Source organism: Ursus americanus, chromosome 2 (assembly GCF_024610735.1).
Source record: "Ursus americanus isolate L20-20 chromosome 2, mUrsAme1.1.p, whole genome shotgun sequence".
Taxonomy (NCBI): Eukaryota; Metazoa; Chordata; class Mammalia; order Carnivora; family Ursidae; genus Ursus; species Ursus americanus.
Window position 1 is genome coordinate 80,859,308 of NC_142128.1, and position 14,701 is coordinate 80,874,008.

General features: G+C 57.1%; 1 protein-coding gene across 1 annotated transcript in view; it reads left to right on the plus strand.

The window, feature by feature from the left end:
* The window catches only part of LHX4 (LIM homeobox 4), a 39,624-nt gene that overhangs the window by 18,611 nt on the left and 6,312 nt on the right, over nucleotides 1-14,701 (plus strand). The window contains exon 3 of the mRNA XM_045811460.2: nucleotides 13,296-13,498. Coding sequence (XP_045667416.1) covers nucleotides 13,296-13,498 — 203 coding nt within the window. The remainder of the gene's footprint in view (nucleotides 1-13,295; nucleotides 13,499-14,701) is intronic.

Below are 14,701 nucleotides of genomic sequence, written 5' to 3' on the forward strand. Positions count from 1 at the left end.
CACTTTCCTGGATACCTGACGCCCCCCAGCCGGTTGCCCCCTTTCCCAGGCAGGCCCTGACCCAGGCTAGTTTGTCCTCCAGGGATGATGTCTGTTCTCTCATGGCTGTGAGTCCAGCTCTTCTGCGGGTGGGCACCCTGCCCCTTCTCTGTCCCTGTGACTCAGCGTGAGTTGCCTTATTTTTGCTCACCCCTCCTGCACCTGTTTGAGCTTCCTTGTTGGCTCGAGGGAAGGTTTATTAGGTATGCGTTTGTCTGTCCTGGTCATGGCACAGGCGCTTGGCCTTGCCCACAGGCTGTTGCTGGCTTTGGTGCAATGAAGAGTAGATCCCACAGTGAACTTACAGCGTGTTTGGTGACCATCCCTTCTGTCCCTCACATGCTGTCCTGTGCGTCGTGGAGCCCCAGGCTGCCTGGGAAATCCACAGGCCTGTGACTGACTGACTGACTTATTTATTTATTTAAAGATGTATTTATTTCTTTTAGAGGCAGAGTGTGAGTGAGCGGAGGGGCAGAAGGAGGTGGGGGAGAGAATCTCCAGCAGACTCACCACTGAGCACGGAGCCCCATGCAGGGGGGCTTGATTCCACAACACGGACATCATGACCTGAGCCAAAGTTAAGAGTCAGACACACAACCCATGGAGCCACCTAGGTTCCCCAGGCCCGTGATTTACTCACAGTTACTCTTCTTGTCCCACAGGACCACTCTACTTCATAAAATGACCCACCCTCAGGGTCGGGTCCTTTTGTGAAGTAGGGGAGCCAGCTGAACATTCCGGGCAGAATCCAGGTCCTTACTCTGTGATGAGAGGCCATGTGGAGAGAAACTGAAGGCTGACGTGATTCTGCCTGCTGTGAATGGAGGCCCACTCAGACGCGAAGGCTGGGCTGCTCTGAAGCCCCCAGGGAGGACACTTGGATCCCCGGCAGGCCACACACAGCTCTTTGGGACTGTGGCTATTTGGTCGAGCAAGTCACAGTCCTCGGGGAGGACACAGAGGGAGTCAGTCCTCCAGGGTCAGACTGGTTCACCTTCCACCTCCAGGGGTCTTGGGAACCACTGCCCACTTGGGGCTCAGGCTGTAACTTGGCCACAGAGCTGGTGGTCTGTTCCTCATGACTGTTCACTAAACGTCACCAGGCACCTGCTTTCAGATGGCACAGCAGGGGACACGCGAGCAGAGAGAGCACAAGGCAGGGCTGGAGGGGCAGAGCCATCGCCGGAGCCCCAAGTCCCTCCCTTGGCCCACAAGGGGCTGCAGGGGTCCCTCTGGCAGCCTTGTGAGAGGGAAGGCAGGTGCTTCTCCTCAGAAGGCTTTCAGCTGTGGGATTTGGGAGAGGCCTGGTCAGATCCAGGGAGACTCTCTTCTCTATGCTCCTTGAAGAAGAAGAAAAAAGAAAGAAAAATCTCTTTTTCTGATACCTGCCCCATAGCCCTGCTCAGAAGGGCATGGACCTCACTGATCTGCTCTGGTGAGAAGTTTCGGGATCAGTATTTTAAATCTCTTTGCCCATAACGAGGGGCAGGGCCACTGCTTTGCACAAATCTAAGGGGTATCCTCTATTCTGTGTGACGTTTTGTGAATCAAGACTGTAACGGGAAGGGTGCCCCGCTGGAGCTGTGTAATACCTCAGAGGCGGGGTGGGGGGCGGGGGGAGTCAGCCTTCCACCAGCCTTCAGCCCACGAGACGCGGTAATACTGGTGGCTGACAGCAGAGGGCGATGTTGATGTGTGCGCAGGCAAAGAGGTATTGGAAGGTTGTACTCTGTGGTTGTTGCATTTTTCTCTCGGAGCTGTTGAATTCTATCTTGCCCAGTAACTTTGGCTGATTTTTGCTGTTGTTTGTTGGTTTTGCCTCCTGGGTCTTTGGCTGCCGTTCTCCAGAGGAAATAAAATTCTGAGACGGAGAGAACAGGCCATGAGTTGACTAATGCCAGGGTTCCAAAGCTATTATAATTGAATCACACCCTGAGGAGCCAACGACTCCTTGTGTTGCATTTGCTAAGCAGGTCCTTTCTGGACTGTGTGTCCCGCATGTCTCAGGTCTCCCATCTCCTTGCCCAGGGCCTGGGGAGGGCAGGAGTCTGGGAGTAGAGCTTCTGGGCGCCCTCCTCACTGCAGACCCCGTCCCGGGAGGAGCCTAGCAGCTCCCTTACTCTGGAGTGCAGTGAACAGCAGAGGTTCTCTGCTGCAGGAACTGGTCCAGGAACTGGCTCTGTCAGCATCAGCTGGGCGCCCTTTGGTAAGTTCCTTAACATCTCTGAACTCCAGTGTCCTCTTCAGAAAAAGTGAAGATGCTGATGGCGCCTGCTTTAGAAGACCTGGACACAGGAACATTTCACAGAAGGGAGTTATTTTATGAACAGAGTGGTTTGGTGAACCCAGATGGTGCTCAGTTGAATTCCTGTCTTGAACTAGCTGTTTGTCAGCAAACAAGTGACTAGGCCTTTCCGAACGTCAGTGCCTTATGGGCTGCAAGGCACTCATTGTAACCCTCAGAGTTGTTGCGAAATGGGAAGGAAATAGCGTGTCAACCATGTCCAGCTCGATGCTGGCTGCTTGATCACTGTCTCTGGGTTTCTGGCCCTGACGTGTGGCCACTTGACCTGCAGCCCTGGAGGGCCAGGCTGTCAGAGCTCTCCCTCCAGGCGAGGGCTGTGCTGGCTTCTGCTGGCCTTCCTCCTCCCGGCTTCCAGCCCCCAGCTTTGAGACCTTCCTGTTGAGATGACATTTAATGTCAGAGTGGGGGGGGGGGTAGTCTGGCAGAGCTGGGAGGGTCTGCTGGGGCTAAAGATGCCACGGGGATTTGCATGAAGATTTGGGAAACAGACCGGCAATGATTACAATCTGAAAACAAACACGACTCCAGGGTCAAAGAGAGAGCAGCGTTTAGGTAAAGCACAGCTTTCCAGAACATTCCAGGCTTGCGTCACCAGGGCTATGTGCTGGCCTGCCACAGGGGGGCTTGAAGGGAGAGTTGGAGGCATTCTGAGAGTGACTGCCACTCCAGGGGGTTCCTGTCTAAACTTCCTGTGTCTCTGGGGGTGTCTCCCTGCCCCTGAGGCCTTCGCCTACACTGTGGCGGTGGTGGGCAGCGATGGTCACTGCTGGGGACCCAGTGGGGGAGAAGGCCCCCTCGCCGCTTGTCAGCGGGGGGCTGTGTGGGCTGCTCCCCAGCCAGGCCCGGAGCACCGTGCCTCACGGCGCCCCTCCCCCAGCCAGTCTATCTCCAGGCAGAGAGCGAGGCTGTCAGCCAAGGGCAGGTAAGCAGCGTCCTTGGGAGCCCGGGAGACGCTGATTTATCCCCGCAGTTCAGAACAGCCTGTTTCAGCTCCAGCATGCTCTGCGTTTGGCCTGGACGCAGGGTGGTTTCGCTGGCTCCGGCCTGGTCTTCACTAGTGACCTTGGCCCCACCATCGCTCTGGTGCCCAGGGCCTCCATCCCTCAGCCGGGCAGATGCCCACAGGAAATCAGGGAATATGCGCAGAGGCCCGCGCTCAGCCTGCCTGTGAGGTGGACTTCCCAGAGGGAGCAGGCTCTGGGTTTGAATCCGGGCTCTGTGTGACCTGGGGGCGTTTGACGCCTGAGCCTCCGTCTCCTGCCTCTAAAGAGGGACGGAATAAACGTTACTTTCCTGGGTTACTGAGGACCGAGTAAGGTGAAGAAGTGCTTGGTTGTCATCGTTCTTAGGGGCTCTTTTCATTAAGGTCAGGATGGTGGATGCATGCAGGGAAGAGAGAAAAGGAGAGGAGGTTCCTGGGAGCAGAGGCTACAAAAGGCTGCAGACAAGGCAGGGGTCCTGTGGCGGTGGGAGGCGTGGCCTGTGTCCAGTGGCCACGTCGGGTCTGGTGATCGGAACAACCAGCTACCTGTCGGTGTGGGGTGGGGCGAGGAGCCACCACGAGTTCTCCCCACAGGATGCCATCCCTCCCTGTGTGGTCCAGAGCTCTGGGCTGTGCCTGCGGCCCGCAGCCCTCACCTCCCAGAGGAGGGGGTCCCGGCTCTTGCCGGGGGCCTAGCCGGTGCTGCTTGTGTGGCTGCCTCTAGCCAGCTTTTACTCTGTCGCACTGGGAAGAGGCCACTTCAGGTCTCGGGTTGGTTGCAGGTCCAGTCTGGGGCCAGGTTCTGGTCAAGCTAGAGTTATCTCTAGAAACTACACACCTGCTAGCCTCCCCATTACCAGCATGTGGATACACACATTCTTTCTCTCTAGCAAAATGTGCTTAGGGAAACTTCAGGGGGAGTTTGACGTGTGACTTTCCATAATTTCTGAATAGTTTATAGTCTAATTCCCTCACTAAGCAAATTAAACCTTTTAAGGTAACGATCAGATGGTCCAGATAGTGTCTGTGCATGTGGACATCTGTAAGAGTCCAACGCGCTGGTGGGACCAGGCCCGCCGTCATCTGCGAAGGCCTGTAATCAAGGCAGAAGCAATTACTTAGCTGAGCAGCTCCCCCTGGGACCCGAGGCTGTAGCTCAGGCCGTGATGAGTCCGAGGATTATCTGTCTGCCCCCCCGGAGGCCCCACTTCAGCTGTGCCGGCCCCCCCTCCCGGAGCCCAGCCTGGGGCTAGGCTGACATCTGTGGGACCGGCATCCCAGAGACTTCTCGGCCTTGGGGAATCTGTTTGGAACAAGGTGGTTGCAAATCACACTGGGAGTCGGATGGCATCTGGGCTGTGGAAGCGGGTCCCCAAGCAGAGGGGCGTGGGTGCCGTCGGAGAGGGACGTGTGGAGCTGCCTCTTCATCCCAGGAAAACACACTGGCCAGCAGCGGTAGTGCCCGGTCCCTTCACTGCTGGGGCTCAACTACCTTCTCTCTCCTTGACCTCCATCCCAGGCGTTTAGTCATGGCCCCCAGCTCCCAAATACTCTCTCTTTCTGCCCCCCCCCCTGCCTGTGCCCTCTCTCAGCCCGTCACCACCCCTCTGTGCCTCTGGAAGCTTCTCCCTGTCAGGCCTCCCGAAACTCCCTGCCCAGCACTTGCCAGCTGTGATCCCTTCCTGAGGGTCCTCTGGCCCCGGTCACACATGAGGGGCCAGTGTCTGGCTTGGGGCTCTGGCTCCTGGGCATCTGCCCCCAGAAGGCCTGCTTGAGTGGCATGCGGCCCTGTGGTGGGAGTGCGGTGTCAGCGTAGTAGGTCAGTCTGGCGGGAGGCTTTGGCTAGGACCTCTGTCCCTGAATGTCCCTGCTGCTGCCTGTCACAATGCCTGCCACACCACCATTGAGGTCTTGAGGGACTCAAGAACCAGCCAGCCCCCTGCGGATGCCAGGAGCTCTGAGAACATCTGCTGCTTGGGGCTTCTCTGAGTGGCCACGTCACAGCTGCATGGGAGCCTTCCAGGGGCCTTGCTGAATGTGCGGACTCTGGGCCTGGAATCGGGGGTCAGGGGTGGCTCTTCTGCTTTGAAGCGGACGTCCCAGGTGGCTCTTGTGCACTGGGTACTTTGGTGACAGGTGAGCAAACACCTGGGCAGAGAAGAACTAGCTTGGAGTAAGCAGATTAGGTGGCTGGAGGGTCGGGGTGGGCAGGGGCGACAGCTCCTAGCCTGGCCCCATCTGTGGAAAGGGAATGGCCTATCTACCTGTGAGGGCTGTTGTGTGGTTTATAGGACACAGCTCCTATGAGATTGTGTGCTGACTATGTGCCCGGTGTGTGTTTACCCGGATTAAGGGAGGTGGGCTGGACTCTTGTAGAGGAGGGTCGGATCCAATGTCCCATTGGCTCTTGGGAAACAAATCTACCCCCAGCAGGGAAGAGGGGAAGCATGGCTGAGGGAAAGGGGGAGCTGGGCTCTAGCCCCTTTTCTGCCACTAACGGAGCTAAGTGATCTTGGACAAGTCACTACCCCTCCCTGGGCCCCAGTTTGTTCTGTGTTAAGTGAGGGGGCGGACTAGGTCACTTGATTCTAAAGCTTTTCCAGTAGCATTCATCTCAGAATAATATTGAATGTTTGTTAAGAAAAAAAGCATCGTTAGCCCCACCCCAACCCCTAACAAAAGGCAGAGCCCCGTGGGGCCGTTCCAGTGGGTCTGGGAGGTGTACGTGTAAGTGTGTGTTGTGGGGGGCTGTGTCTCCACTCCCCAAGGCTCTGACACTTTCTGGTGTCAGGCCTTCTCCAAATATGGCCCTTGTCTATGTCTGGAGAAGGCTGACCATTCTTGGGCAGAACTTTACGTGCCCGTGACATGGCTGGGGTGGTGATATATGTTGGAAATATTGGTACATACAGTAACAGTAAATATCAGCAACACACCTGTCAAGTGCGGTGATAGATAAAAGAAATACATGGAGGGAAGTGTCAGCTGGGAAAAAAATATACAGCTTGCCGTAAATCACCACCAAGCAATTAAAGTGTAAAATTAAGTTATGCAGTATTTTGTTTCCTCGGGACAGGGCACTGTGCTATGACAGCCCCCCCGCCCCCCACACAGAGGCTGGCGGGGGCCTGGGCGAGCCCCTGCCCGACTGCCTCCCGATGGCATGTAAGGAAGAGCATTGGGTTCTAATCCCAGCTTCACCGTTCATGGCTATGTGGTCTCTGGCACATTCTCTACCCTCTCCGAACTTGTTTCCTCATCTACAAATGGGGGACGTGTGTTACTGCATATCCCAGGCACGGGTCCTTCACTGTTGTTTCACCAGCTTTCATCGGACATGTACCCTGGGCAGGTACTGCTGTGGGTGCTAGATTCAGTGGTGACCAGGCTGGCATGGAGCTTCCTTCTAGAAATGGAGAGATACTGTACACGAGAACTGTGCAGCGCATGCATCTGGTGGAGACATGGCAGAAAGTGCTGGATCGGGGCAGAGCTGGTCAAGGAATGCCCCTGGAGAAGGCAACGTGTGAGGGGCGACCTGCAGAAAATGCAGACCTGAGCCACATGGGTATCTGGGGAGAGAGCATTCCAAGCCAAGGAGCCAGGGTGGCTGGGCGTGTGAGCAGGCAGAGTGTAGGAGAGGAGGCTAGATCGTCTTGGAGGGTCTTGTGGACCAGTAAAGGGACTTGGGCTTTTACCCTGAGCCTGGAAGGTGTCAAGCAGGGGAGTGAGGTGGGAGCACTGTGGCTGCTGTGTGGGGGAAGAGCTGAAGCCAGGAGAGCCGTGAGTTGTGGGCGAGGCCTCGTGGTGGCCTGAACTAGGGAGGCAGTGGTGCCGATGGTCAGAAGTGGTCCAATTCTGATTGAATTTTGGGAAGTCCCAACAGGGTGTGCTGACAGACTGGGTGCGGGTGTCCAAGGCTTTCAGCCTTAGTCACAGAAGGATGAAATCCCCATTCTCTGATGGGGGGCAAGCTCTGGGGGAGGATTAGGAGTTTGGCTTTGGACATCCAAGCGGAGAGGCCGAGGAGGCAGTGGGATAGACCAGTCTGGAGTTAGGCGGGAGGTCTGGGCAAGAGGCTGCTGGAGGGGAGGGGCAGGACCAGGAGAGCCGTGTGAGCCCAGTGAGCACCATGTTCTAGGGAGCAGGAAGAGAGCCAATGCCACTGAAAGGTCAGGGAAGATGAGACCTGACCGCTGGGTCAGCAATGCTGGGGTCATGGGTGACCTTGGCAAGGGCAGTTTGGGTGGATTTGTGGGTGGCACCCTGAGTTGGAGTGTGTATCTGTCAGGGTTCTCCAGAGAAAAAGAACCAATGGGGTGTGTGTGTAATACAAAGAGATTTATTATAAAGGTTGGTTCCTGTGATTTTGGAGGCTGAGGAGCCCCGAGATCTGCAGTCAGCAAGCTGGAGGCCCAGGAAAGCTGATAGTGTAAATTCCAGTCCAAAAGCCAGCAGGCTGGAGACCTAAGAAGAGCTGATGTTTCAGTTCAAGTCAAGGCAAGAAAAAGCCAATGTGCCAGCTCAAGGAAGTCAGGCAGGAGGAATTTTCTCTTACTCTTGGGAGAGTCAGCCTTTCTGGTCTAGTCAAGCCTTCAACTGATTGGATGAGGCCCACCCACAACAGGGAGGGCAATCTGCTTTCCTCAACCGACTGATTTATCTGTTAATCTCATCCCAAAACAACCTCACAGACACATTCAGAATAATGTTTGACCAAATATCTGGGCATCCCGTGGCCTGGTCATGTTGACACATAACGTTAACCATTATAGTGGGTTCAAGAGGAGAGTGGGAATAGGGGTGTTAGAGGCCCTGCATGCAGACCCTTCTTTTGAGGAGTTTTCCTATACAGAGAGTAGAGAGGTGGGTGGTAGATGGAGGGAGATGTGGGGTCAAGAGAGGGTTTTTTGAAGTGGCAGAAACAAGAGCACGATTGTACCCTGGTGGGGAAGAGTGAGTTGAGAGGGAAAATTAATCATGTGGGGGCGAAAGGAACAGTTGCTGGAGGACTGATCTTATTGGGCAAGAAGACATGCACTCATGCCTGGGTGGGTGGTCGGCCTCGAACAGGGGGCACAGCTGGTGCTGCAGTAGGAGGCAGAGGGAAAGCAGGGCAGATGGTGGCTGGACAGGGGAGTGGGGGCCCATGGCGGGTCTTCTTGGGAAATAGGAAGCCAAGGGCTGGGACTGTGGATGAGGGGCTGGAGGGAGGAGGGGTCTGGGAGCATGGCAGAGCGAGTGGACTAGGGAGATGTACTGTGCTCCTCAGGCCCTCTTGAGTCATGGATCACAACTTTAAGCTGGGCCCAGTCAGTGAGGCGGTAGGTCAGGCGCTGGGTGGAGACGGCAGAGGGTGGAGGGCAGGGCGGCGAGGTGAGGGTGTGTGCAAGGGAAGGACTGGTGAGATGGACCACAGAGACCTTGCTGGGTAAGGAGGAAGCCAGGCCGGGAGGGGGGTGAGGACCTGTGGGCAGTGAAAGGATGAGCTGGTCCTGTCTCAGCAGAGCCATGGGAGTCAGTGCTGCAGGGCGGGAGCTGGATGGACGGGAGGTGGTGGCCAGATGGGCAGGTGCCTGGAAGTCACCCCTGGAGGCGCTGCAGTTCCTGCAAAGTCTAAGTGGACCATGGGAGTGAGTGGCTGAGGAAGGGTAGAGGCCCTGACCTTGAAGGAAGAGGTCAAATGATTGAGGGAGCAGGGGCAGGAAGCACTGTTGTGCGGATAGCAGTCAGGAAGCATGCTGACAGGAAGGACAGGAGCTAAATTCTCCAGGGGATGAGGGGGAGGGGCTGGGCTGGCAATGACCACCACGGGGAGGGGCAGGGTGTGGTCTGTGGATCAGGGAGCACGCAGTAGGTGCTGGTGAATTAGTAGTATTGCAATGCCCAAACGGGGAACCTGGGATCATAGGGCAGAACTCAAACTCAGGACGTGCCAAACATCTGTGGTACAGGATTTGCGTGCATCTGTTTCTAGAAGGTGTGGTGTCTGCAGGGCCTGCCTGTTGCCCTTTTTCTGCAAGTTTGTCCCTGGCCTGCAGAGTGGTCCCACCAGGCTTGTCAAGAGCAGCAGGGGTGGACAGATAAATGGGCAGACGGGGACTCAGGCTGAGCCCCGGAGCCAAGGGTGAGACCAAGGACACAGGCCTGGCCCCCTTCCCGGGGTCAGGGGCAGCCTCTGGCTGTCGGCCATGTTGTCTGGTGCATTTCCCCAGCCAGCAGCCCAGGCCCGTCATGCCCGCCCCCCGGGGGGCAGAAGCGGGGAGGGTGCTGAGCAGGGTCGGTCAGTGTGTCGGGGGGCTCCCCCGGGGTGAGGGCTCCCGGGGCAGCCTCCACATTGGTCTGTGGCTCAGAGCAGCTGGGGAGGCTTGTGGAGGGCCCTTCTGCCTGGGTTCCCTTCTCAGGGTAGGGGCACCACAGCCGGCTTCCCAGGGGACATTCGCTGTGACACCCGCCACGTGCCAGGCGAGTGGTCGGAAGCCTGAGCTCAAGCCCCGTTTTTCTCACTCGTTGCCTCTGTGAGCGGCGGCCGCCCCGCACCAGTGTCAGCCTCAGCTTCTCTCTGCTGGGAGGAATCGCAATGCCGGCGCTGTGCTGGGCAGGCACGTGACCTCCGGACCGAGCATCAGGACGGCACAAGGTGGGGTGCGGGTTTCGTGTTTTCCTCAGCTGCGGCCCCGCTGCCACCCGGTTCCATTCGTTTGTTGGAAAAGCTTTTGATGGGGGTGGCAGGATTATGTTTTGTGCTGGTTCCTCCCTGACGGCAGAGACCACGTTTTAAGGAGCCTTTCCTGAGTTCGCTCCTTGCTCCTTCCGTCGGTCAGCGCCCGGTGCTTGCCGACTCCATGCTGGGCGGGGTAAGAGAATTTCCAGTGATGCTGGTCCAGGAGGAAAGCGCTGTGGGCCATTAGCAAGTTCCTTCCTGCATTTTCTTTGTCATTTGGATTGGCTCCAGCTGCCTTCCCCGGGGAGACCGCGGTCCCTGGAGGCTCGGCCCGGCAGGGCTGGCCAGAGAGACTGTCGCGGTGAGCAGGGCGGTGCCGGTGGCTCCAAAGGAGCAGGGCCCTGCACGCAGCAAGTGCCTGGGATAGGACGAAGGGGGTATGGCCTGGAACATCCCTCGGAAGACTCTTCCTTGGCTGGCGTCCAGCACCGCCTCACCCCAGCATCCTTCAAATGTGGTCAGGTTGCTGAGACATTGCCTCTCTGCGCAGCGGCCAAGTTCACCGTTTGACCTGGGTTTGGACCAGGGAATTTGAACTATGGCCGTCTCATGACTGCCTGTCACAGAACGAGTCATCTAGCCGTCCAGGCACGGCCGTCTCATCCGTGACTCGGGCTGGTCTGAGCTCTGGAAGCCGTGGGACAGTGTGTTCATCAGGTACCCCCCCCCACCCCCAGTGGCGTCTCCTTCCAGGGCCACTGGCTCTGACCAGCGGGTTGCAGGGGGTGCCCCTCAGGGCGGGGCGCATGGTCCCTTCATCGAGGGTCCCGCTGGCTGTGCTCCAGGGGAGAAAGGTAATAAGGAGCAACTTGCACTTACTATCGGTATAAATCCCACAATCAGGAAAATTGCTTCAATTGCTAAAAAACGCTGGTGGGAAAGTCCATTTATTTTTCATTTTTCTTGTGCACTTGCCCCCCTTACACATGAATCACTGTCGGTATGTAGATTAAATTTATACCCCCGTTATCTTTCATGTCTCTGGGGCTCTGGTGTCAAGTGGGTTTCTGGCTACTGAAAGCCACGGGCTGCTTCTTTGTGGAGAGATGTGGTCCTCTCCGAGGGGGGGTCCTCACTCTGTTCCGGAGCCTCCCCTCAGCCCTCCTCCCCTTGACAAGATCAGACTGGCTTTTTGGAAAACCCTCGTTCCTCTCTGGAGCTGTTTTTGTTCCAGCATCTGCAGCAAAGGATTTGGACCCTGGACTTGCAGTGCTTTGTGTGAGAGGCCCTGCAGGGAGCGAGCTGAAGGTGCGGGTTCGCTTGTGACACCTGCTTTGTGAATTGGCCTGGAGAGCATCTACAAACGGCAGGCGTTTTGAAAACACACTCTAGTAACACATATCCACACAGGCTTCCTTTCTCTTTGTCCCTCAAACACACACACGCACCCACTCACACAGGATAGAACTGTCTGCCTGCCTTCCTCTTTAACATGGGTGGCCTGGTTAGACAGCAGCTGTTGAAGAAGCCTGGTTTCACCTGTGTTCTGTGGGGTGTAGCACTTTCTAGAATGGACAGTATACTTTGTTCTCCATCCTCAGATTTAGCCATCCCCATGTACATCCTCTATAAAGCATGGTTCTTTATGAGCTGATTTATTCATTCAACAAATGTTAACTCTCTGTTTCTGGGTCCTGTACCCCTCTGAAAATCTGATGAAACCCCTCCTACTGCACAATTCTGAATGACTCAGGGGTAGTTTGCAGAGTCCATCCTGAGCCGTGGGCTGGAGAACAGCTGCTCTGGAGGCCTGCTCCTACACCGCCCATCCTCCTCACCACACCAAGGTCTGGGGTCCTTCCGAGCCAGACTCCCCAGCCGCTCAAACCCTAACACCCTTCTCAGACCTTGTCTCAGAAAAGCAGCCCCCTGGGCCACACTTCTAGACTTAGAGACCCCCCACTTCTCTCTCTGTGACACGGTGTGGCTGGGCGGGGAGCCTCTGAAGTGGCAGCTGGCTGCTCCTGCTCTAGGCCCCTGGAGCCCCCCAGCAGGTATCATTACTGCATAAGAGACCCATCATTCTGCATTAATCTGGGATTCATCATGATAGCCATGACCATAATTAATTTATTTGGTATTAATGTGGATGAAATATGTACTGTCCTTTCAGGGGAAATCAGGCTGCCTATAAGCATTAGTTAAAAGGACCATTAAAATCAAACCTTCCCCAGATCCATTAGGCGAAGTCTTTCATCCTGAAGAAGATAAAGTTCTGCTGTGTGAAATGTCATGAATAATTAGGTTGATTGCTGTTTTAAACTCTGCCCCTGCCTCTCCAACCCCTCCCGCCTGAAGCAGGCAAGGCTCACCTGCCGTGGAGCACCCCCCCTTCATCACCTGTGTCTACACTGGCCTCAAATTCCCCTCTGGCCTCTATGACCACCCGTGTGGCTCTGTTGTCTATGGACGGCATGAGGAAGGGGCTTCAACGACCCCATTAGACTCTATTTTCAATGGGTCTCCTTCTCCCCACTTCCCACCTTGGGCCCGGGGGGCAGCAGGCGCCTTCCTCTTGCCTCAGTGCTGGTCCAGAAAGATGGAGAACAGGAAGAGGCCCGAAGCAGCATTGTTCAAACTGAGATCCGCAGACTCCTTGCCCGGAATGGGGCAGTGGTGTGAATATGAAGATTCCTGGGCTCGCCTCAGACCGACACATCTTGGGGGCTGTGCGTGGGATGGGGATGGAGGCTGGCAGGGAGGGCTTCGGGGTGTGCCAGATGAGGGAGAGAGATGGGAGAGAGAGGACTTTGGGAGAGCCCCGCTCTTCCTGCCAAAGGCAAGTTTCTCCAGAACGGCAGTGTGGACCCTGGCATGTGGGGTCTCCTGGCTCCTCTTGTGCGAGCGTGTAAAGAGGTGTTTGCTGGATGCCTTTTGCACACCAGCCTCCCCCCACCATGCAATTGCCCGGTGGGGCCGGTCCTCGAGGCCTCACCGGAAAGCTGAAGACCAGGATGCCGAGGCTGAAACGGTCGGCTCGCAGGGGATCGGGGTGCTGTCGGGCGGGTGGGAGCCCTGGTGGGTCAGCCTTAGAAGAGGCCCTGGAGACTCGCCCTTCATTGGGTGGCTGAAGAGCCCGGGCACAAAGCAGTGAGGCTAGCCGGAGATGGGGGGCAGATGGTAAGTACGGGGTGGGGGGGCGCGGCCATCGATGCCCACGGACACCCCGAGCGCTGGGGTGGGAGAGGGGCTGATGTGGTAGGAAGGGGGCACAGCCAGCTCTCACCCTCGTGCTGCCCTGACAGGCGCTTCGGCACAAAATGCACGGCCTGCCAGCAGGGCATCCCCCCGACCCAGGTGGTGCGCAAGGCGCAGGACTTCGTCTACCACCTGCACTGCTTCTCCTGCGTCATCTGTAACCGGCAGCTGGCCACGGGCGACGAGTTCTACCTCATGGAGGACGGGCGGCTGGTGTGCAAGGAGGACTACGAGACGGCCAAGCAGAACGGTAAGCCGTGCCGCCACCCCGCGAGCCCCGCTCTCGCCACCCCCAGCGCTTAGCGCCGCCGGCCTGGCCCGCACGGCTCGGGGGCTGAAGGACGGCCAGCGGCCTTGCGCTCCTGGCACGGGCGGGGGCCGCGGGGGCGCCGTCTGCCGCGGACTGGGGTTCTCCCCGGGCTTGCGTACCGGGGTGCACGCCCCTCGGCGCTCCCACACCTCCAAGGCTTCCTCAGTGACAGCAGGACCGTGGCCTGCCTCAGCTCATACTTCAGTTAACTGCGTTCCCTTCTCAGGGCAGGGTCTCCCCCTTCCTTGTGAGGTGAGGACCCCGGGAAGTCTCCAGAAGTCCCCGATGCAGGAGCCAGTCTTCACACTCCGAGGGACTCCAGTCAGTCAGCCGCACAACTTCCTGCCCACCCTGCCCTTCCCCCAGCCCCCTCGGGCCTATTGTCTAGGGTCCGCGTGGAGACCTCTACAGGCCCCAGGGTTAGTGGCTCTGGCCCTCCGGTGCCGGTTCCCGAGCAGCCCAGAGCCTTTCCTGGGCCTAGACAGGGCTGCGACCCCTCAGGAAGGCCAAGTTCCCTCCTGCTCCCCTGGAGCCCCCCTCCAGCTCCTCACTCATAGCTGTGCCCCCAGGTGCTGCGCCCTTCACCCTGGTTCCAGATGGGCGTTTGGCCAAACTCCACCTGGGAATCTTAGATGCATAAACTCACAAAACACCAAGGTCATTTGCCTTTGACTAGAATTTTTATCAACTCAGCAGCTCCCACAGCTCTGGGCCTGATGAAAAAAAAAAAAAGCAACAACCATTTCATGCATCCCCTTCTAGATCTTTCCTGGGCCCCCACACACGTGTTGCATAGATCTGATCCATACATGGAGAAATTATTATTATTATTATTTTTGGCTGCATAAACACAGTTTAAGGGTTCTGTGGTGGTGAGGAGGCATAGGCGTAGGGGCCGGTTTGGTGAGGCAGCTGGCACCAAGCTTGGCTTTGGTGGGAGGTGAGCAGGACAGCACTGCAGGGGTGCCGGAGTCAGAGGCTTCCACTCTCTCCTCCCAGGACCCCTGCAGCGCTGGCCTTTCGGGATGGACAGGACTTCAGTCCCCTTTCCCCTCTTTCTGGGGCCTCGGCAAGCCCCTTCCCAAGCTCTTTGCCTTAACGTATTCATCTGCTCAGGTTCCTTCGAACTCCCTCGATGCTGCT